Genomic DNA, 23,702 nt, shown 5'->3' with positions numbered 1-23,702 from the left:
ACTCTGTGGAAGAAAGATGGAGCTTTCTACTTCTGTAAAGAGAGGCAGCCTTGGAAACCTACGTGGCTGCTCCAGTCTGTTCTCTAGCTTCGGTATCAGTCACTATTTACTCTGTGATATGAGAGCTGTTTTAAGGAATAAATGAGATAATATAGTAAATGTTAACTCTGAGGAGGGAAAATACAGGCACATGTATATCTTTCTCATCTCTACCTGCAACAGCCTTTCCTAGCCACGACAGAGGGGGAAATAGCCAGAATAAAAAGAAAATCAAACATGTGAAGGATCACTAAATTTCAATGGGCGTCCATTTTCCACCTGATTTCCCAAATCTCTGAACTCTCGGGACTTGAGTGGAGATTGTAAGACTGTGGTGCTATACTACGTAGAGTCTTCTGCTTCCTTAACATTGGGTGGATGGGAATCAACCTGTGCACAGGTAGGTATTACTTTTTGGGGGGTTCCTGTTTGTCTCCAGATATGAAGTTTCAGAGTGCACATTGAATAACTCAATGCTAACATGAGCAAGTCGATAATAAGTTCTAATGGGTTCAGTGCCGTGGTGTGCAGAGCAGGGTGTGGGAGGCAAGGCTTCTAAGCTTTGACTGTACTGGTAGTGACATCCTAAGATCCTTCTGAAGTGTTAGGCATTTGCTCACTTCTCAATAATAATTTCTATAAAGTCAATATCTGAGGTCAAGATACAGAAATCAATTGTATTTCTATAGTATGTGTTTATAAATAATTAGAACTGGGATAAGCATATGTAAAAATTGCGGTTTTAATTGTTTGGCATTGATGACAAATAATTCTACTTTATGAATAAAAATTAGTATTATCAGACATAATGCAGAGGAAATAATTTTCTCTCCAATTGGCTATAAAGGAAATTGTCTTTTCCACACACCAGCATACACTTATGTTTCCCTTTCCTTTCAGGTATAATCTGAGGATTGTGTTTTAATAGTGGCTTGCTACATTCTTTCAATAGCGCTTAATGTAAATATTCCATAGTTTTCCTTAACCGTGAATTTTCATCTTTCCTTTCTTAACCTCTATTCAAAAACCATACTTGGTTATTGTTTCACCAGCACCCTGGTTGGTGGACCAGTATGCCTACTTTAAATCCTAAATGGCACAGTGTAGAGGCAAGTCTTAAGACTTTAATTATATGTCATTTTATTCACAACACTCAATTCCAGGAAGGAAAAAAAATGACTCTCTGCTTGTAAAAGACATTATGTGTGTATCAGGCATTGTAAGCCAAAAATGATACTGTATTATGGCAAAAGCAACAATAGGAACTGATACTGAAAATGTAACCTGCCTGAGACAGGAAATAATAGTGAACGTTATCAAAATGGAAAGAAACATGAACGTGAAATCCAGCCTTCTCAGCAATCGTCTTTCCTGGCCTCTGGTTTGATTTTGTTGCTTGTCATGCATGAATGAAAGTGCTCCACTCTCAGGGGAGCAGTGTAAAGCCTCTGTGTTGGTTGTTTATTTCCTTAATCCATCCTCCTTGGCGATTTTTTATGTCAGATCTGAAATGGAAAGCCTGTAAATATAATGATTATCACATGGATAATCACCTGCATTAGGAACCGCCCCACTTCCCTCTTCTAACCCTAGCTGTTCTCCACATGTCACATCCAGTCTGAGTTTGGATTTTAACCTGACTGCTTCATTAGATTTGTGAAACTCAGTATGAGGCGCCCTGGGGCAGCACAGATGGAGATTTGCTTGTTTTCTTCTCTCACTTCCACTGGGAAGGCATACTAAAAAGTCCCTTTCAATTCTGTGTGATCAGTTCACTTGGAATTACTCTTGATAGCTGCAGCCTGCCTTACTCTTCCGCCCACCACATACGCCCATTCTGTCGCTCCTGCCTTTTGGTCGAATGCCCTTTCTTTCTGTTCTTCCATGCTATTTATTGAAACTGCTTAAAATTCTTACTGAATCATACCATTGCCCTCTGTTGTTTTGTTTGTTTGTTTTGCTGAGAGGGAAAAATAAATGCTGTTCCATCACTATCTACAAACACCTTCAGATCAGAGGTTAGTGGTACAAGTCTGCCATGATGTGAGCCAGCTGCCTACATGGAGTGACTGGGGCACCACCCCAAGATCAAAGGAAGGTAGGAGGAAGTGAAGAGATAAGATCATTTTAAGCCACAGAACAAGTGCTTCACTCTCCTGGCGTTAGGGCACCTTTCTGCAGACCCACGTGAAGGCACACTTAGAAAAGTTAGTTGAGTTTTCTTACACAGATCTTTCCTCAGTCAGAAAGATGTTGGTGCTTAAAATCATTTACAGATGTGCAAATATCGTAAGGTCCAATTTCCTTGAGAAACAATGGTTTGACATATAGACACATGTAAGAAATGTGTCTTCCTGAAATTAGTCGGTTTTATTTTACCATAACCTATCTCTGTTAGTTTCTCATTACATTTGTATGAACAAAATTGGACATTAAAAAGTAATTTATTTGAAATATGTTACTGCATTGCCCCATGCTTGTGTGGTTTCTGCTGAGAAATCCAACCAGGGATGTGACGAGCCTTTCTCTTAAGAGCGCACTAGAAAGTGGCCTACTGCAGATGTAGTTACGTTAAAATTTAACATATTATTTTATCTCCCTTTTGACCTATTTTAAATGTGTTCTAGTTTTCATTATTCACTGTTATCTTTTAAACTGAAGTTTTCTGCTTTGTTTTATTTTGTTATTGTTGTGGGGTCTTTAAAACAATTGTTTGTTTGCTTGGGGTTTTTTTTGCTTTGGTTTATATAAAATCCAGGATAGGTAAATCTATGGAGAGAGGAACTAGATTAATCATTTCTTGGAGTTATGGCAAGGGAGATGGGGGGAATAGGGAGCTAGTAACAATACAAAAAAGAAGGACATGTTCTAAAATTAATTGTGGTGGTGATTGCATACCTCTTTAATGAGAGTATGCTCTTGAAGAGTATATGTGAATGATATGTCAGTAAAAAATGTTATTAAGTAATTTCTGTAGCATGTCTAATTCAATCAGTATATATATTTTAGTGCAACTTTAGTCCTATAGATTTATCATTTATTTTATACTCTGATGGTTCTTCATGACACAGATAAAGGTTCTTATAAATGAGTAGGGTTTTTTTGTTTTGTTTTTTATATATAAAGCTCTTTCTTTTATTAAATCATTTTATTGGGGCTCATACAGCTCATATCACAATCCATACATCCATCCATTGTGTCAAGCACATTTGTGCATATGTTGTCATCATCATTTTCTTTTTTTTATTAATAAATCTTTTTATTGGGGCTCATACAACTCTTATCACAACCCATACATATATCAATTGAGCAAAGCACCCTTATACATTCGTTGCCCTCATCATTCTCAAAATTCACCTTCCACTTGGGTTCCTGGAATCAGCTCAGTTTCCCTTTTTTTTCCCTCCCCCAAATGAGTAGTTTTAACAGAGTTTTTCAATTGTCTTTCATAGCTTTCCAGTAGCTTTTAATTTATATAGCAGCTTAAAAAACACATTAATATCTTTTGAAATACTGTTTTTCCTTGACATTTGGCCATAATATTGTAAGTAAGTTGTCAAAGAGGTTAGTCTTGCGTTTGCCAACTGTCTAGGTCACAATTCAGTGTGTTTTGTGCATGTGTTGTACTTCAGCTAAGACTAACCTAACTTGCCTTGTTTCTCTCGTGCACAACGTAAAGAGTGGTACTTTTGAGTTTAGCATTTTCTGTTAACGTCAGTGTTTAACTATAGCCGTCGTGCTGACTGTTTAAAAGCTCACCACGGTTCTCTCTCTAATGTTAAGTGTAGTGGGCCCAGAGTGTGTGCGTGCACCCTTTTCCAGTGTGACCCGAACATGTATTTTAGACCCAATTTGTGCTCAAGACACCGACTGAACTTTTTGTCTTACAAGGTTTGCTATCACAGTCTATTTCGCTGAGCCGGATCTAATCAAATCCCATCTTTCTGTTAATATCTCTTGGCAAAGATAATTTTTGGAGGAATATAAGGTAAGAGTAGAGGTTCTTGGCACTCGTCTTTTTTTCATTTTTAATAGAGAAGTGGAGTTGAAAGTAATATTGCTTCTGCTTTTTCCATCTTTCCCCCCCCCCAAATCTTAAGATTTGAAACCTATGCAGAAAAGACTCAAAGGACTTGCTTACAAGATGTGTTTTTGTCATTTGAGAACTTGTTACAGTGGCATAAGAGTATGTAATAATCTTTTAAAGATTGTACACTTTTAATATCTAGAGCAGTGGTTCTCAACCTTCCTAATGCTGTAACCCTTTAATACAGTTCCTCATGTTGTGGTGACCCCCAATCATAACATTATTTCCTTTGCTGCTTCATCACTAATTTTACTACTGTTATTAACTGGGTGACCCCTGTGAAAGGGCTGTTCAACTCCCAAAGGGGTCACAACCCACAGGCTGAGAACCGCTGATCTAGAGGAACTTGTGCTTTAATTTTTAAAAATATATTTATTTTAACATTAAACTAAACATAGACTAGCCTCTCATCATATGAAAAGGGGATCACTTTGGGTTTTCTTTGTTTTTTGACAATTTTGAAAATTTCAGAAAGGTTGAAATACATATTACATACATCCAGATTTAAGAATTGTCAACATTTAGTCATTTTTACTTCAATTGATTGATCCGCTGAAGTATTTCAAAGTAAATTACATGTATCAGGATATTTCATCTCTAAATACATCCGTAAAAAATAAACACAGTTTCCTTCCACCTAATAAAGCTGATAATTCCTTAATTATCTAATTCCCATATCACAAAGAATAATTTCAAATTGATCACCGAAGTATTTTTATGACTATTTTGCCCCCCAAAAAAATTCAATTTAAGGTTTAGACATTGCTTTTAGTTACTTCTTCCTCCCCTAATTTATCATAACTTTAACTTTACTGAAAAGGCCAAGCTATTTATCCTATAAAATATTTAGTATTTGTCCAACTGCTTCCTCAATGTATCATTGTTTCTCTTTCTCCATGTATTTCCTGTGAACTACATGTTATTGATATGAAAGTATGATTAATCTATTTAAAACTTTTGACCAGAACACTTCATCTGTAAAATGCCTTAGTAGAAAGCACATAATATTTGGAAGTACCACTTTTTTATTGTTTCTTTGTTTTGTTTTTATTTACTTTTTAATCATTTTATTGGGAGCTCATACAACTTTTATCACAATCTGTACATACATCCACTGTGTCGAGCACATTTGTTGCCATCATCATTCTCAAAACATTTTCTTTGTACTTGAGCCCTTAGTATTAGCTCCTCATTTTCCCCTCCCTCCTCCACTTCCTCCTTAACAAATCCTTAATAATTTATAATTTTTTTTTCGTCTTACACTGACCGATGTCTCCCTTTACCCACTTTTCTATTGTCCATCCCCCAGGGAGGAGGTTTTATGTTGATCATTGGGATCTGTTCCCCCTTCCTCCCCCCACCTTTCCCTTGCCCTTCTGGTATCACCTCTCTCATTATTGGTCCTAAGGGTTTTATCTGTCCTGGATTTTCTGCGTTTCCAGTTCTTATATGTACCAGTGTACATGCTCTTGTCTAGCTGGATTTGTAAGGTAGAATTGGAATCATGATAGTGGGGGGGGGGTCATTAAAGAACTAGAGGAAAGTTATATGTTTCATTAGTGCTATACTGTACCTTGACTGGCTTGTCTCCTCCCCACAACCCTTCTGTAGGGGGATGTTCAATTGCCTACAGATGGGCTTTGGGTCTCTACTCCACACTCGCCCTCATTCGCAATGATAAGAATTTTTGTTCTTGCATGCCTGATACCTGATCCTATCAATACCCTGTGATCACACAGGCTGGTGTGTTTCTTCCATGTGGACTTTGTTGCTTCTCAGCTAGATGGCCACTTGTGTATCTTCAAGCCTTTTAAGACCCCAGACACTATATCTTTTGATAGCTGGGCACCATCAGCTTTCTTCACCATATTTGCTTATGCACCCATTTGTCTTCAGTGATTGTGTCAGGAAGGTAGCATCATGGAATGCCAGTTTAATAGAGCAGAGTGTTCTTACATTGAGGGAATACTTGAGTAGAGGCCCAGAGTTCATCTGCTACGTTAATACTAAACCTATTAATCTATGCACGTAAATATATTTCCCCATCAACATATAAAAATATATTTACATAAGTGCATGCCTGTATTTAGACCTCTATAAATGCCCTTTGCCTCCTAGGTTTTTCCTCTATTTCCTTTTACTTTCCTCTTGTCCCACTATCATGTTCACCCTTCATTTGGGTTTCAGTAATTCCTCTCAGTTACATTGCCCTTAATAAAGCCCAACCAGGCTTCTTACACCCTCCTCGCCATTGATTTTGCATCACTTGTTGTTCCCTTGTCCCTGGGTTTGTTAAGACCACTTCCTTTCCCCCACCTCTTCCTCTCCCATGTCCCCTCAGAACCATCAGTCCCATTGTTTTCTCCTCCAGATTGTTTATCCCACCCATCCTATCTATATAGACTTGCACAAAAAATAAGACAGAGCAAAACAAAGCAACTAAAGAAAACAAAACAATAACAGTGACACACAAAAAAAGAAAAGTCTGTAAATAGTTCAAGGATTGCTTGTTGACCTTTAGCAGTATTTTCTTGTCAAGTCTGATGGGGTACCACGCACTGGCCCCAAAGTCTATTTTTGGTATTCACTGGGGACTCTGTTGCTCTGTTCCCCTTGCTGTTCTGTTGTACACCCTTAGTGTTTCACCCCAAAGTGGTGGGGTCAGGTCAAGCTTAATTCCCACACTGTGTCTCCAGTGTTTTCCCCAGTAGCACTATGGGTCAGTGAGGGACATCATGTCTCATGGTAGGGCTGAGCAGGCTGCTCTGAGCAGGAAGATCGTCCTCAGGGCTTGCTGTGCCAGGATGTGTTTCACTCTCTATACCTCCCTCTTCATTTGCTCCTGTGTCCTCTGATCAGGCAAGCCCCTCTCCCTCAGCTATAGCTTCACTGCTGTCCTTTGAAGTGAAGTCTGCGGGGAGGGGGCTTGTCCATGTAGTTGGGATTGGGGCCGGCCCCTCAGACCTCTTCATTGGGAAGTTCCACTTTTAAATGGTGTTAAATGATAAGATTCAGCACTGGGTTAAGGTGATGGCCACTTGCACCTTTCACTATAAAGTTAGGTTTTGCACTTGTGACCAGTGTATAATTTTGATATTTTGATTCTATGGAAATACCAGTTTCCAATCATATTTTTCACCTCATGAAGGTGAGTAGCCATTGATGATCCTTGAATGAATAAATGTTATTATAGGAATCACAAAATGATGGGTTTTTTGCCCCACAATATCTGTACTGTTATTAGCAGATAGTCTTTTCTGAAAAAGAACTTTCTGAGAGGTTTTGTTTTGTTTTAATATAAAATAATTGTCTTTCTTGGCCAGGCAGGGTCAGAATACCTGAACTCATTGTGGCTGCTACAGTAAAAACATGACCTACATCTTCTTAATTCTAACTTGTGAAGTGTGTTGACACTATACTGTTCTTTCTTTTAATGCCAAAGAGAAAAATAAATCTTTTCAGTGTAAGAATGAAAATTGAACTATGTGGATATGTTGAGATAATTGTGTAAAAATACAACTATTTGAATAAGTTTCAAAATGGCTTATTTCTTCATTACCTAGCACTTTATAATTAACTGTTCTTTTTTTTATTTCAGGAAGCTGCCGCTTTTGGGAGAGAGCAAGGCTTTGAGGTGAGTTAACCCACAATTGCACACTAAACAGATCCTAAAGGTTTTTTCTTGCTGATAATGAAGTTCTTTTGGACAGTGATTGATGTGCTATTATACTCTCAGAGTCTCCCAGTGGTTGCCATGGAAACTTGGCAGTCGTCATGGTTTCTTTGTTCTGCCAGCACAGTGTTATGACGCACTCTGCTAGGTCTGCACCCAACATCGCCTACAGATGTTATTTATTGAATTTTGAAAAGCCTCTTGGGAAGCCAAGAGGTTGGGCACGGTTTCTGCAGATATGGGGCTTGTCAGTTTGTTCAGTTAAAAAGCTGCCTCATTAGCTCATTACATTTCATAAGGCTTTACTGCTAAAGCAGTAGTGGAGCAAGACTAAATAGTGAAATATAATGTTGTTTAAATAATTTCAACCCTACCACATGTAGATTATCATTATGCAAATTAACTTCCAAAAGGTTGTACTTAGCAGCTGTATGAACTGATTCATTTAAATCGTGGTCATAAAAACTTCCTGCTTGACTTTTTTTTTAATTTCCCTATCCCCTTAAAATATTAGATATGTATAAATTTTCTGAAACTAATTATTGATAATTGGTTTTAAATTCCAGATCCTAACTCCATTTTCCTGAATCTTTATCCTGTTGAGATTCAAAACCCCGTCTTTTTTACCTATCCATCTTCCAACAGTTTTTCTAATGGATTATTACAAAACACTAAATTTAATCTAAACTCACATTAATTGATAGAATACACTGAGTTATGACTTATTTGTATCTAGAAGATTTATTGTGCCGGCACTATGGAAAATGCTGTATTTTGTACAGTAACTTGGTATATTGGAAGGTGTGTGTGTGTGTGTGTGTGTGTGTGTGTGTGTGTGTGTGTGTAAAATCACTGCCAGTGAGTTAATTCCAACTCATAACCAACCTATAGGACAGAGCAGAACTACTCCTGTGGGTTTCTGAAACTGGCCATCTTTATGAAAGTAGAAAGCCTCATCTTTCTCCTGAGAGCTGCTAGTAATTTCAAACAGTTTGCCAGCTTAACACACTCGGCCAACCAGTGTGGCACCTTAAAAAAAATTTTTTTCACCACCATCCCCGCCGACTCATAGGAACCCTAAGTACAACAGAAACACCACTCAGCCCTGTGCCCTCCTCACAAATGTTCTTAAGTTCGAGTCCATTCTTGCAGTCATTGAATTAGTTCATCTTGTCAAGAGCCTTTCTCCTTTCTAGGGCCGCTCCACGTTATCAGGCATAATGTCCGTCTTCAGGACTGGTCTCTCCTGACAACATGTCCAAAGTAGGTGAGACAAAGAAAGTTGCATCATCCTTACCTCTAAGGAACATTCTGGCTATATCTCTTCCCAGATAGATGTGTTCGTTCTTTTGCCAGTCCATGGTCGTTTCAGTATTCTTCTTCAACACTGTAGTTCAAATGCATCCATTTTTCTTTGGTCTTCTTTAGTCAATGTCCAATTTTCACATGAATTTGAGGTGATTGAAAACGTCATGGCTTGGGTCTGGCACACATTAATCCTCATAGCACTTTCAAGAATTCTTGTGTAGCAGATTTACCTAATGCAATACGTCACTTGAGCTCTTGACTCCTGCTTCCATGAGCATTGTGGATCCAAGCAAGGTGAAATCCTTGCCAACTTCAGTCCTTTCTCCATTTATTGTGAAGTCACTTATTGGTCCAGTTATGAAGATTTTGGGTTTTTTACCTTGAGTTGTAATCCATACCAATGCCTGCAATCCCTGATCTTCAGCAAGCCATTGATTGGATAGTATTAGAAAAATGACATTGAACTCTTTAGATAAAACTATTGTATGAAGTGTGATAAACTCACTGCCCACGATGCATTGACAACTCATAGCGACCCTATAGGACAGGATAGAACTTCCCAGCGTGTATCTGTGACTAAAACTCTCTATGGGAGTAGAAAATCCCATCGGTCTCCTGAGGAATGGCTGGTGATTTCCACTGTTGACTTGGCAGTTTGCAGCACAACATGTAACTTCTGCGTCACCAGAGTTCTTTATGAAGTTGTGATACAACTGTTACTTAAATATATCAAAGGTGACTCATTATCAAGTGACAAAATAATACACGAACATGTTATCTGTGTCATAGAAGTTGATATCTAGAAATATGAAGCTTCCTCTTCATAGAGAAAAATAAGAACATGTAATGTGAGTATTCTGCACTCACAGTCCTATGAAAGAGCTACTTGAAGATAAGAAAATCTGCCTCACTGGACATCCCCTTACACAGAAGGGTCGTTGGGAGGAGATCAGCCAGTCAGGGTGCAATGATGAAACATACGACATTCCTCTAGTTCTTAATGCTTTCACCCCACCCCCCATCATGATCCCAATTCTACCTTACAAATCTGGCTAGACCAGAGGATGTACACTGGTACAGATAGCAACTGGAAACACAGGGTATCCAGGGCAGATGAACCCTTCAGGACCAGTGGTGAGAGTGGCGATACCGGGAAGGTGGAGGGAAGGTAGGGTAGAAAGGGGGAACCGATTACAAGGATCTTCATATAACCCCCTCCTGGGGGATGGACAACAGAGAAGTGGGTGAAGGGACACATCGGACAGTGTAAGACATGACAATAATAATAATTTATAAATTATCAAGGGTTCATGGGTGGGGTGAGGAGCTGATACCAAAGGCTCAGGTAGAAAGCAGATGTTTTGAGAATGATGAGGGCAACAAATGTACAAATGTGCTTTACACAATAGATGTATGTGTGGATTGTGATAAGAGTTGTATGAGCCCCCAATAAATTTTTTTAAAAAAAGAAAGTCTGCCCCTTAATACTCAACTATTGGCAACTGTGGTAGTTTCTAGGGAATTTCTTGTGTGTTTTACCATGTTTAATGAATGTAGATTTGAAGAAAGGAACAACTGTGGAGGAAATACAGATTTCCAGGTTTTTGTTTTGTTACTTTGATTTACTTTGTAGCTTCCCAAACTGGCAACTGGTCTACAAAGCAAAGTGTCATCTGATGAACAATTAATTAATGATCAAATATTTTCATCCGAGAATATATGTGAAATATTTTAAGCTTTAAAAAAAATTTCTATGATGTTAAATTTTAATGTTTAAAAGCTTCTAAGACGTAACCAAACACATCAAGTTGCCAGTTCTGAGGACTCAGGGCCATTGTCTCGGAAGGCACTATGGTCAGTTGGCATAACATACAAGAGCCCCTACCCCTCCCCCCCAAAAAGGATTTTTTTTTCCCCCAAAGCCATTTACTTAAAGTTTTTTACAAAACAACCTTATCGCCTTCAATGTGCTCTCCATTACACTTAGTACATTTGTCAAATTTGCAAATTCATTATTGGAAGCATTTTTACAACGCATTATTTGCATGGCTGACAGCACCTCCCTCATTTTTTTTCTTCACCTCTTTTGTGTTGCCAAATCACTATCCTTTCATGTTGCCTCTTCATTCTTGGAAACAAAAAGAAGTTGCATGGAGCGAGTTCAGGTGAGTGAGGTGCATGGGGCAAGAGAGGCCTGCTATTTTTTTGCCAAAAATTGGCACATTGAGATGGCTGCATGAACAGGTACACTGCTGTGGTGGATAAACCTGTCTTCTGTCAGCCAAAGACCAGGCCTTTTTGTCACATACTGTTACACATTCTTTTTACGACCTCAAGTCAAAAGCTTGATTTACAGTCTGACCTGGTAGAACGAATTCCAAATGCACTACGTGTAAACATTTTTCATCCATTCAGGAAGTTGATGGAAGTCCAGAATGAGGTTTTTCATCAGTCGACATTTCACCCTTTTTGAAACAAGAAAACCATATGTACACTTGAGTTTTTCCCATAGTGCTCTCCTTGTATGCTTTGTTCAACATCACAACAGATTCTGCAGCTTTTTGACTGAGCAGGAAACAAAATTTCACAGCCACAAGCTGTTCTTTTAAATCAGTCATCACAAAAAAGTCAGATTTAAGTGAAACTGCTTTTATGAATAAATTCACTGTAACCAGAGAGAACTCAGAACTCAGCCACTGGGTGCACTAACTCAGAGCGAGTTAATCTGTGCTCACCTAGCAGAAAAATGCGTACTAGGAAAGCTCCGTTTGCCCAGTGAAATTCTGCTTTTTGGGGGTACCCCCTCGTATTCCACAGACGTTCTACATCCTATGTTGATGAGTAGCAATCAGGGTCTTCAAAGCTGTGAGCAGCCATCTTACATGCGACTATTGGTCTCCCCCCTTCTGGAGTGAAGAAAATGATCAAATCAAAGATACAAGGAAACAATTAGTCCAAAGGATTCATGCAACATGTGCGTCCCACCCTCCACGATCCTGAGACCAAAAGAACTGGCTGCTTCTCTGAAAGGGCTCACAATAGGAGATTCCAGATAGAATGGGGTCACTGTGGAACAAAACTCCGTTACTCCAAAGACCACACTTGCTGATCTGATAGAGACTGGAGGCATCCCCACGGCTGTGGCACTTACATTTCCTTCAAGCCTGAAGCTGAAATCATTTCATAGCTTCACTTTCAGCCCAAGACAGACAGGTCTGTGAGGCAAACAGTAATTCCGAGGAGATATGCACTCATTACCACAATCCACCATGTGCCATCAAAAGGGCATTTGCCCAGGATCATGCTCCAAAGACACGGCAAAGGGAAACATGTTGTTAGATTGTGCAAATCGCAATCAATATCACAAAACAAAATGCATATAAATCCTTGAATGGAAAAACAATATGCTCTGTAAACTTTCACCCAAATCACAATAAATACAACAAAATGATATCCTGTCTTACATAAAAATTATCAACAAATAAAAGCTTGTGGAATATAAATTTATAACCTGTCAGTTTCTTGTATTTGCATTAAAAATGTTGATTTTATAAAAATAATCAGGTTTACACATGCTTAGAAATAGAGTATGTTACATAACAAAAGGCATTGTCCACTATATATAGATAATAATTTTAAAATTGATTAAGTCTGATGAATCATATTTTATTGCCCCTTGTTACATGCCTTGGATTTGTCTGGTTTAAATTCAGTCTAGCAATAAAGTACTTTTCCTATTTTCTCCTAACTGAAATTAACCTTTCTATTGATTCTTTCTATTTGCTGATTCCACAATTGATTATAACATTTAAGTAAAGTGACCATGATTATAATCATATAGCGTCTTAAATCCTGACATAGCAAAACTGCTCTCTCAGCCATATTAACAGTGGATTGCTTAAGTACACGTTGATTTGATGTGTCCCTTTATGGGTTTCTTAAAACATTATTATAAAATACATGTGTGTTGTGAGTAGAATAACCTCAAGTAAGTATTATTATTACTAAAACATAATCTGTATATAGAATGCTATTTCGACAAATTTGGTGATTTCAAAGTGTCATTAGTTTCCTTAGCTTATTAGACAGAAATATAAAAGCAGAGATATAGAATAACTTTTTCTTTTAATCAAACACTAAATCTTACACCAAAACTAAGTCATTTTATTTTAGTAGCTTTCTATTTGTGGAAATGTGTTAATCTCTGAAGTCTAATGTGACAAATAAAAACAAATATACATGTTTGTCCCTCCAAACTTTAATTTTACCTTTAAAGTTGGGGCATAATGAGAAATGAAAAGATAAAAATAAAGATGATTATTTTTGCTTCCCACCAGTTCTTCTTTCCTACCTTCATTTTCTTTTCTAAATCCCAATCAGTGTCCAAAGCATCGGACTGAGTCAGCATTGACATTAGTGATCATTGGCATTAGAGCATCGACATTACTGACAGATCGTGCTAAATGCTTCTAAAACTAACCAGTATTTATTCATCAGGAAATACCCACAGTGGCATTGTTTATGATATTTTAGTTAGCTTATTTATAAATTTTAGATCATATATATTTTTCAATATCTGTAATCTTTAAAATACATTAGGACTATTCAGTAAGAAGAAGTAGCGTAGGAGGGTCCTGGAGAATGAGATAAAAACTGGAACTGGGCAGAGCACAATGCAGAAGACATCTATATGTGATAGAAAATTATGTAGTACTTGATTGTAATGACAGACCTGCTAAGAATATTAAATGACAATTCTAGGGGTAAAAAGTTTCCTAAGGCCTTTTATTATTCTGAAAAATCTATTGAGACTACAATGTCTTTTTAATCTACATTATCTTGAGCTGAACCAATTAAAAGATTTGTATTTTTAGGACTTAAATGAAAATATGGTATTTTAAAGCATGTTTCATTATTAAGACATCTAAAAGCTATATTGAAAATTAAATTAGATTGACAAAATACCTATAAAACTTAAAATAGATATTCTCCATATTTTCATCATCAATAGCACAATCATTGGCACAATAGTGTGTCAACTGATTAACAGAATTTATGCCATCTTTTGGATCATGTATTCACTTTTTCTCTAAGGAACATATTTTAATTTTCTTCTTTTAGACTTCTAAGATTTAATACTTCTTAGAGGAAACAAACACCCACACTTATTCCACAAGCCCCAACTTCTCCCACAAGATCACATATTTGGAGTGTCTCACACCAATGACTCTATCACATTATACCACTTACATAGGAAAGTATACATTTGTGCTACCCAATATCAGATTCACTAATCACAAGGGACAATTTAAATTTTAAAAATTAAAATTTTAGTTTTTTTAGTCTCCTTATATGCATTTTAGTTGTTCCTTAGCTTCTTCACAGATAGAAAGATTGAAATAATATGCTGTACGCAAGACATAAAGACTTAAATCAACTAAAAATCGAGGGTGAGAAAAATATATATCAAACCAATGGCCTTCAAATAGAGCAGGAGTGGCAATATTATGTTCTGAAAATAGACTTAAAGCAAAGGCCAACATAAACATGGATAGATATTATATAATGACTTAACCATAACTATAATAAATATCTTTGCCCCCAAGGGCATTTATAGAGGTAGAAATACTAGCAGGTACATATATAAATATATTTATATAGGACGTTGAGGAAATGTTTTTATTTTATTTTTATTTTTTAACATTTTATTAGGGCTCATACAATTCTTATCACAATCTATACATATACATATATCAATTGTATAAAGCACATCCATACATTCCCAGCCCCAATCATTCTCAAAGCTTTCACTCTCCACTTAAGCCCTTGAGGAAATGTTTTTTAATTCATTCGTCTGTTGATGGAAATTTGGGTTGTTTCCAACTCCTTGCGATTATGAACTGTGCTGTAGTGAACACTGGAGCACAGATGTCTGGCCGTGGTTTCTTTCTTGCCTCTTCTGGGTATTTGCCCAGTAGGGGGATTGCTGGACCGTATGGTAGCTCAATTTCCATCTGTTTTAGAAATCACCAAATCGATCGATTTCCATAGTGGCTAAACATACCTACAGGTCTACCAGTAGTGGATGACAGTTCCTATCTCACCACAGCCCCTCCAACATTTGTTGCTTTCTGACTTTTGAAATTGGGCCATTTTTGAGGGTGTTAAGTGGTATCTCATAGTTGTTTTAATTTGCATTTCTCTTATGGCTAAAGATTGGGAACATTTCTTCATATGTTTATTGAACATTTGGATTTCTGCTCCTGTGAAACTTCTGTTCAGGTCCTTTGCCCACCTCCTCAGTGGGCTATTGGTTTTTTTCTTTTTGGAAGCTGGCAAAGTATTGTAAATTTTAGTAATAAGGCCTTTGTCTGATTTGTCTTTGCTCAAGATGCTTTCCCAGTCCATGACTCTCTTATTACTCTTGGTGAATTCTTTCTATGTACACAGGTGTTTTATCTTCAGTATATCCCATTTGTCAATCTGTGCCTCCTCTGTGTTTGTATCCTTCCGTATTTCTGATAGTCTATGTATTCCCTGCGCTAAAGTTCTCAAGTTGGTCCCAATTCCTTCATTATGGTCCTAATAGTTTGGGGTTTAACTTCAAGTTCTGTGATCCACTTTGAGTTTATTCTTGTGCATGGAGTGAGATAAGGGTCTTGCTTCATTTTACTGCAGGTAGATATCTTATTTTTCCAGCGCCACTTATTAAAGAGGGCATCTGCTTCCCATTGGATATTTTTTGAGCCCTTATCAAAGATCAGTTGTCTGTATGCTGATGATTTTATTTCTGGGTTTTCAGTTCTTTTCCATTGGTCTGAGTATCTGTCATTGTACCAATACCATGCAGTTTTGACAACTATGGCTATATAGCATGTGCTAAAGTCAGGTAATGCAAGCCCTCCCGCTGTGTCCTTCTTCTTGAGGAGTTCTCTGCTAATTCTGGGCTTCTTCCCTCTGAAGTTGGTAATCAGAAAGATGAAGGTAATTGTATCTGGATTGCATTAAACTTATATAGTGCCTTGGGCAGAACTGACATCTTGACTATGCTGAGTCTTCCAATCCACGAGCATGGGATATTCTTTGTTGAGGTTGCTCTTGGTTTCTTATAATAGTGTTCTGTAGTTTTCCTCGTAGATCTTTTAGTCAGGTATATCCCTGTATATTTCAATTTGTGCTTGGCTATTGTGAAGGGTGCCACCTTTTTAATCTCCTCTTCTGTGGTCTTATCCAATGTGTGTAGTAGGCCAATGGACTTCTGTTTGTTGATCTTGTTTCCTGCCACTCTGCCAAACCCCTTTATTGCTTCCCCTTGTGGAGTTCTTGGGATTTTCCATATATAAAATCATATCATCTGAAAATAGTTTCACCTCTTTCCTCCTCAGACGAATACCTTTGATGTCTTTTCTTTGCCTTATGCTGTTAACTACAACCTCCAGTAAGATGTTAGAGTGGGGATAAGGGGCATCCTTGTCTGGTCCTCTTTTTCAGTGAGATTGTGTTCGTCTTTTCTCCATTGACTACCACGTTGACTGTTGGTTTTTCATATGTAGCTTGTATTGTCTTGAGGAATTTTCCTTCCATTCCTATCTTCTCAAGTGTCTTAAACAGGAATTGGTGTTAGATGTTGTCAAATGCCTTCTCTGTATCTCTCGATATTATCATGTGGTTCTTATAGTTTTCATGTCAGTGTGGTGAATGATACTAATGGTCTTTCGTATGTTGAACTGTCCCTGCGCCCCTGGTAGTATGAATCCCACTTAGTCATGTTGAATTATTTGCTTTATATACTTCTGGATTCTTTTGGTATTTTGTTAAGGATTTTTTCATCAATATTCATTAGGGATGTTGGTCTGTAGCTCTCAATTCTTGTGGGATCCTTGCCCGGTTTTTGTCTTAGAGTTATACTAGCTTCATAGGAGAAATTCGGGAGTTTGCCGTCTTTTTCTGTGTTCTGGAAGAGTTTGTGTAGGGTTGGTGTTAGTTCTTTCCTAAATGCTTGGTAGAATTCTCCATTGAAGCCATCTGGTCCAGGGGATTTTTTTGTTGTTGTTCGTAATCCCTTGATAACCTTGTCTATTTCTTCTATTGCTATGGGTCTGTTGAGATTCTTGACATCCTTTGGGGATATTCTAGGGAGGGATTGTTTTTCCAAGAATTTGTCCATGTCTTCCAAGTTGTTGTATTCATTGGAGTACAATCTCTCATAGCACTGTGTAATCATCCTATTGATTTCATTAGGATCTGTTGTAATGTCCCTCTTTCATCCCTCATTCTTGCTATTGAAATTTGCTCCCTCCTTTCTTTCGTTAGCGTTGCCAGTGGTCTGTCTATTCTGTTTATCCTTTCAAAGAACCAACTTTTAGCAGCATTAATTTTTTCCATAATTTTCTTATTTTCCCTCTCCTGAATCTCAGCACTGATTTTTATTATTTCTTTTCTTTTGCTATTAGTAGGATTGCCCTGCTGACTCTGCTCTAGTTGTTGTAAATGTTGTGCCAGCATATCAATCATGAGTCTCTCTTCCTTTTTCAGGTGTGCATGTATTGCTATGAAACTTCCTCTGATAACTGCCTTTGCTGTGTCCCATAAGTTTTGGTACGTCGTGTTCTCATTCTCGTGAGTTTCTAGAAATTTCCTAATTCTCTAATCTGTGCCAGTACACACTCCTTTTGCAACAGAGTTATTCTTCCTCTTGTTTTCTTGGTCTTCCTTTTGTTGATTTTCAGCCTTATGGCACAGTGGTCATAGAGAGAGGTCTGTATGATATCAATGTGCTTAAATTTATGTAAATTTGCCTTATGCCCCAGCATGTGGTCTGTCTTCATATAAGTGCCCTGGCAGGCTTGAAAGGAATGTGAATTTTTTTTATTTGGATGAAAAGCTCCATAAGTTTCTGCCAGGTTCACCTGTCTAATTGTAGTATTTAGGTCTCTAGTCTCCTTGTTGAGTTTCCTTGTGATCTATCTTTCTGACAGAGCAGTGTAATGAAGCCCCCCACTATAATTGTTATGGCTGTGGTTTTTTTTAATCTTTTAGAGTGTTTGGTGGACATATTCAGTGGGTCTCTCATTCAGGGGATATATGTTTACAATGCTTAGTGGTTCTTTGTCTACTGTTCCCTTGAGCATTATTTAGTGTCCCCCTTTTTCTCTTTTTATGGTTTTCACTTTGAGGTCAATTTTATCCGAGATTAGGATTGCAACGCCTGCTTTTTTTGAATGGCTGTGTGCTTCGTATACCTTTCTCCATCCTTTGATTCTCAGCCTATTTTTGTCTCTAGCCTTGAGATGTGTCTCCTGTAGGCAGCAGATTGATGGGTTGTGGGTTTTTTGTGTTGTTGTGTTTTTTTGGGGGGGTGGGGGTGTTGTGTTTTCTAAGCCTGTCTGCTAGCCTCAGTCTTTTAATGCCTTAGTTCGGGCCATTGATATTCAGGGTTATTATCTCCATCTGCAGACTCTGTGACATCATCTTATACTTTTTGTGTTGGGTGTTTTCCTACTAAGTTGCCCAGTGTCTCCCTTCACCTATTTTTCTGTTTTCTGTCCCACAGAGAGGGGGTTATATGCAGATCATTGTTATTGATTTCCCCTTTCTTCCCTAGCTTCCCCTTCCCCTCCTTGTATCACTACTCTCATTATTGGTCCTGAGGGGTTTAATCTATCCTGGATTCCCTGTGTTTCCAGCTCTTATCTGTACCAGTGTATATCATCTGGTATGCACTGATTTGTAAAGTCTACATCTGGTATACACAGATTTTTAAGGTAGAATTGGGATCATGATAGTGGGGTGGGGGATTGAAACACTAGAGGAAAGTTGTATGCTTCATCAGTGCTACAGTGCACCCTGACTGACTCGTAATCTCCCTAGGAACCTTCTGTGCTTTGTAGTTCTTTCCTCTATTTCCTTTTACTTTCCTCTTGTCCTACTATCATGTTCAACCTTCATTTAGGTTTCAGTAATTCCTCTTGGTTACATTGCTCAAGTTCTTTATAAGCTCTTGTTCTTAATAAGCTATCCTCCAATTCTGATCCCACAATCTTCATATAGTCCATTTTCTGCAGTTATTTACTCAACATATTGACAGAATAAGTATCGGGGAAAAGTAGAACTCTAACACATACCTTTTTTTCATTTTAAGTCATGCAGTATTTCCCTTGTTCTTTTCAAATGGCTGCCTCTTGTTCTCTAACATTCTTCTCAACATTATACATAGTTTGCCAAGATCCATTCAAATGTCATTGCATACTCAATAGAACACCAGTAAACATCTTTCTATATTCTCTGCTATCAGCCAAGATCCATCTGGCATCAGCAGTGACGTCCCTTGTTCTACATCCTCTTCTGAATCCAACTTGAATTTCTGGCAGTGCCTTGTCAATGTCCTGCTGCAACTGTTATTGAATTAACTTAAGCAAAAATTTATTTGCAAGTGACATTAATGATATTCTTTAACAATTCCTGAATTTTGTTAGGGTACCTTTCTTTGGAATGGGCACAAATATGGATTTCCTCCAGTCAGTTGGCCAGGTAGCTATCTTCCAATTTTCTTGGCATAGACTAGTGAGTGTTTCCAGCACTGCTTGTCAGCTCGTTGACACATTTCAGTTGGTATTGTATCAATTCTTGGAGCCTTGGTTTTCTTTGTTGTTTTTTGTTATTGCTAATGCCTTTAGTTTAGCCTTGAATTCTTCTTTCAGTACCCTCTGTTCATGATCACATTACTGCTTAAAATGATTGAATGTCAAACAGTTCTGACTCATTGCAACCCTGTAGGATAGAGTAAAACTTCTGACTAGGGTCATTTAGTCAGTATTACAACTTGAGACTTGAATGTTTTCTACTGTTTGGGGGTTGTTTTTATTCCAGCTTGATATTTGCCAAGAGTATTCTTTCTTTTTGGTATTCTACGTTAACTATTTGTACATTTTTGTGTTAATCAATCTGGGTAGTCTAGAGGAAAAAAATCCGTAGAAACGCATATGTGTATAAGAGAGAGTTTGATATGAAGGGTAATTGTACATTATGAAAGTATCCCAACCCAGTCCAGTCCAAGCCCATAAGTCCGATATTAACCCAGATGTCCAATACCAATCTATAAAGCCCTCTTCAGATTCACAGAAGATACACAATATCACCGAATGAAGGATGATCATAGGGCCATGGGTAGAAAGTCTTTGAATCCACTGGCATTGTAAGCATCTGAGCACTGGCACGGGTCTCAGGTCTCCACGTGGCTTCTCCAGTTCCCAAGACACAGGGTCTATCAGCGTAGTGACACGTGTCTTGTCAGTAGAGCATCTCTCAGGGAGTGAGTATTGTCAGTAGAGAGTCTACAAGAGAGTGAGCCCAGAGAGAGAGAGAGAGAGAGAGTGTGTGTGTGTGTGTGTGTGTGTGTGTGTGTGTGTGTGTGTGTGTGTCCCACATCCAAGGAGGAAATCCAGGAATTCCAGAATCCTCAAGAGAAGGCCATGCCCACATAGAGGCCTCATTGACTATATTCTGATTGATAGGCTAGACTCTACCCATATACTCTTACTCCTCAAATTCATACCAGATTATGGAACTACTGCAGTTTTATTCTAATACTTTGACTTCTTGAGCTGCCATTTGAAACTTTATGTTCAATTCCTTTACTTCTTTTTTTAAATTAACTTTACCTACTCCATATGCAAGAACAAGTTTCAGAGTCTCTTTGGATTATCCAGATTAGTCTTTTTTTTAATGCCTTTTTTATGATCTTTTGTTTTCCTCATGTATAATGCTCTTGATATCACCCTACCTTCTCTCATTAGAGTCCAGTGCATCAATCTGTTTGTGTTGGCTGAGTTGACTAGAGAAACAAATGTAGTGACGCTCATATATGCGTAAGAAAGAGCTTTATATCAAGTAGTAATCCTATATTGAGAAATCATCCCAGCCCAGTCCAACTCAGTCCTTAAGTCTGATACTAGTCCATCTTTAGACTTATGCAGCCACATACAACGATGCAGAATGCAAGATTATCACAAACCGGTGGACCGAAGATCTTTTAGATCCACTGGTGGTGGAAGTATCACAGGGCTCTGGCAGCAATCCAGGTCAGCCAGCAGGAAGGTGAAGGCACAGAAAGAATAGGCTGCTTCCCAGAGCCCTCCTTATGAAAAGGCCATGCCCACAAGGAGGCACCATTAGGCCTGATGACAGATTAATACCTCCTCTACACTTTCATATACATTACCATACAACTCTTGAGATATTTTATAAATTAAGTAGGATATACTCAAGGTTGTATTTTGGTTCTTGTGAACTTACTTTTGTTTTCTTCAACCTAGACTTCTGAGCAAGTGATGCTCCTTCCACAGTGAGCCCCTGGTCTTGTTTTGGCTGATGATATTGAACTTCTCCATCATCTCTTCTCACAAACACAGTTAATTTGAAATGCACATATAGTCACTATTCATGTTGTTGAAGAACAAGGTTTGCAGTGACGTAATTAGTCTTGCATAAGTCTATCATGCTGTCTCCAGCTTTGTTTCTGTCACTAAGGTCATGTTTTCCAATTACTGATTCTTCCTCTTTGATCCTTCTTTATATCCCATCCAGTTGTTAATAATTGTTAATGTATCATGATTCAATATTTGACCAATTTCAGACTGAAGAATGTGGTAGGATGTTTTTATCACTATCTTTACTGAATGGTATATAAGTATGAATTATAGATGTATTAACTGGACTTCCTTGTAGGCATATAGTTTCTATCCTGTTATAGACAACATTATCCTCTCATTTTCTGTTGAGTGTTGGCATTATGCATTAGAAAAATGCAAATAAAAACTAAAGTGAGATATCTCACCCCAGCTTTAATATCAAAGTTCATAAAACCAGGAAATCACAAATTTTGAAATACACATAGACTGCTGATGGGATTATAAAGTGTGTAACCACTATGGAAAAGTATAACACTTCCTTAAAAAGATCGGAAATAGAAATGTCATATGATCCAGCAGCCCCACTAGTCGGTTAGAGAAATAATAGCCATGACAAAAGTAGACATATGCACACACATGCTCATGGCATCTCTACTTACAATCGCAAAAATATGGAAACAGCCTAAATGCCCATCAGTGGAAGAATGGGTGTTAAACTGTCATGCATACACACAGTGGAATAGTGCTCAAAGTTTAAAATAATGATTATTCCATGAAGCACCTCATAATTTAGATGAACTTGGAGGATGTGATTCTGAGTGTCATTAGTTAAAAAGACAAATACTGTATGAGAACGCTATTGTGAAAAGTGAAGAAAAGATTTTCACACAATAAACCTGTTTCCTGCCAATGGCCATTTAAATATTTATAACATCGTTTATACTGGCCAAATATTTAATTAACTCATCTTTCATATTGTGGCAGTTACATAATTTCGTGTCAATTTGAAGATATAAACGTTTAGGGGTGGAGTCTAACCTGTCAGTCATGTCACAGCCTGATGTTGATGGTCTCATAAGGAGGGCTCTCTCTCTCTGCCTTCACATTCCTGGTGATGAGCCCCATTGAGACCTGCAGGAGACCTGTGATGACGGCCACCACGATTGAATCCACAAGACTTTACACCCACTAGCCTGTGATATCCCTGCAGTCTGCAGCATTGCATGTGGCTGCATGATTCTGAAGAGGGGTTTATGGATTGGTATCAGACTAATGGAATTGATCTGGACTGAGCTGAGATGTTTGCTTGATATATAATCACTTCTTGATATAAAACTCTGTCACACATATATGAGTGTCACTGAATTTGTTTCTCTAGTCAGCCCAGCCTACCACAAATACGATGGCTGGAACAGCTTGTCTTTGGTCGGGGGTGTGAAGTTAGCTGGTATTGATGATTTCACAGACTGCTACTTTTAGTTCTCTGGAGAAACAAAACCAATACTACTTATATGTATATGTATATAGAAAGAGATTTATATCAAGAAACCATTTACGCAGCTGTACAAGTCCAGTCCAGTTCAAGCCAGTCTTCTCCTGACTCCTGTAGCTTCATGAAAGCTGATGAACAGGAAGCAGGATGATAAAGCACAAGGGCCACAAGCTGGTGGATGCAAAGGTAAACCAGTCTGTGGTTGCCCGAATGAATCAAAGGCCAGCAGTCCCCTAACAGCTCCTGTGATCAGTAGGTGACACAGATTAACAAGCCAGATGTAGGATCCAGCTCTAGCAGAAGGCAAATGGCAAAAGAGAGCTTGACTGTGCTTAGGATCTCTCTCATATGCAAAGGCCACACTCCCAAGGAGGTTTCATCAAACTCCATCCCTACTTTCACCCTGGAGTGTCTAGTTGACATAAACTCTAACCATCCCAGACTTGTCAACTTATCAAGTTGTGTCAGCTTGTCAGCCTAACACCCGTGCACAATTTTTTAACCACGCATAATCTGCAAACAAAAACAATGATAAAAATCATACTTGTGCCTAACATGTGACAACTAATATGTATACAATGAAAAAACAAATTAACCCCATTTTCACATATTTTATAAGTGAACAAAAGTATGTGATATATGCATACAAATAGAAATTATAGCAATTACAGGCCTCATTTCTACAGCTGGTCA

At 38.0% G+C, this 23,702-nt stretch overlaps 1 protein-coding gene across 2 annotated transcripts in view; it reads left to right on the top strand.

Moving 5' to 3' along the window:
• Positions 1 to 23,702, top strand: part of ADK (adenosine kinase) — a 560,488-nt gene that overhangs the window by 414,936 nt on the left and 121,850 nt on the right. For both annotated transcript variants that reach the window (XM_075534681.1, XM_075534682.1), the window contains exon 8: positions 7,725 to 7,760. In XM_075534681.1, coding sequence (XP_075390796.1) covers positions 7,725 to 7,760 — 36 coding nt within the window. The remainder of the gene's footprint in view (positions 1 to 7,724; positions 7,761 to 23,702) is intronic.

This window comes from Tenrec ecaudatus, chromosome 16 (genome assembly GCF_050624435.1).
Source record: "Tenrec ecaudatus isolate mTenEca1 chromosome 16, mTenEca1.hap1, whole genome shotgun sequence".
Taxonomy (NCBI): Eukaryota; Metazoa; Chordata; class Mammalia; order Afrosoricida; family Tenrecidae; genus Tenrec; species Tenrec ecaudatus.
This window is presented reverse-complemented; position numbering and strand designations above follow the sequence as displayed.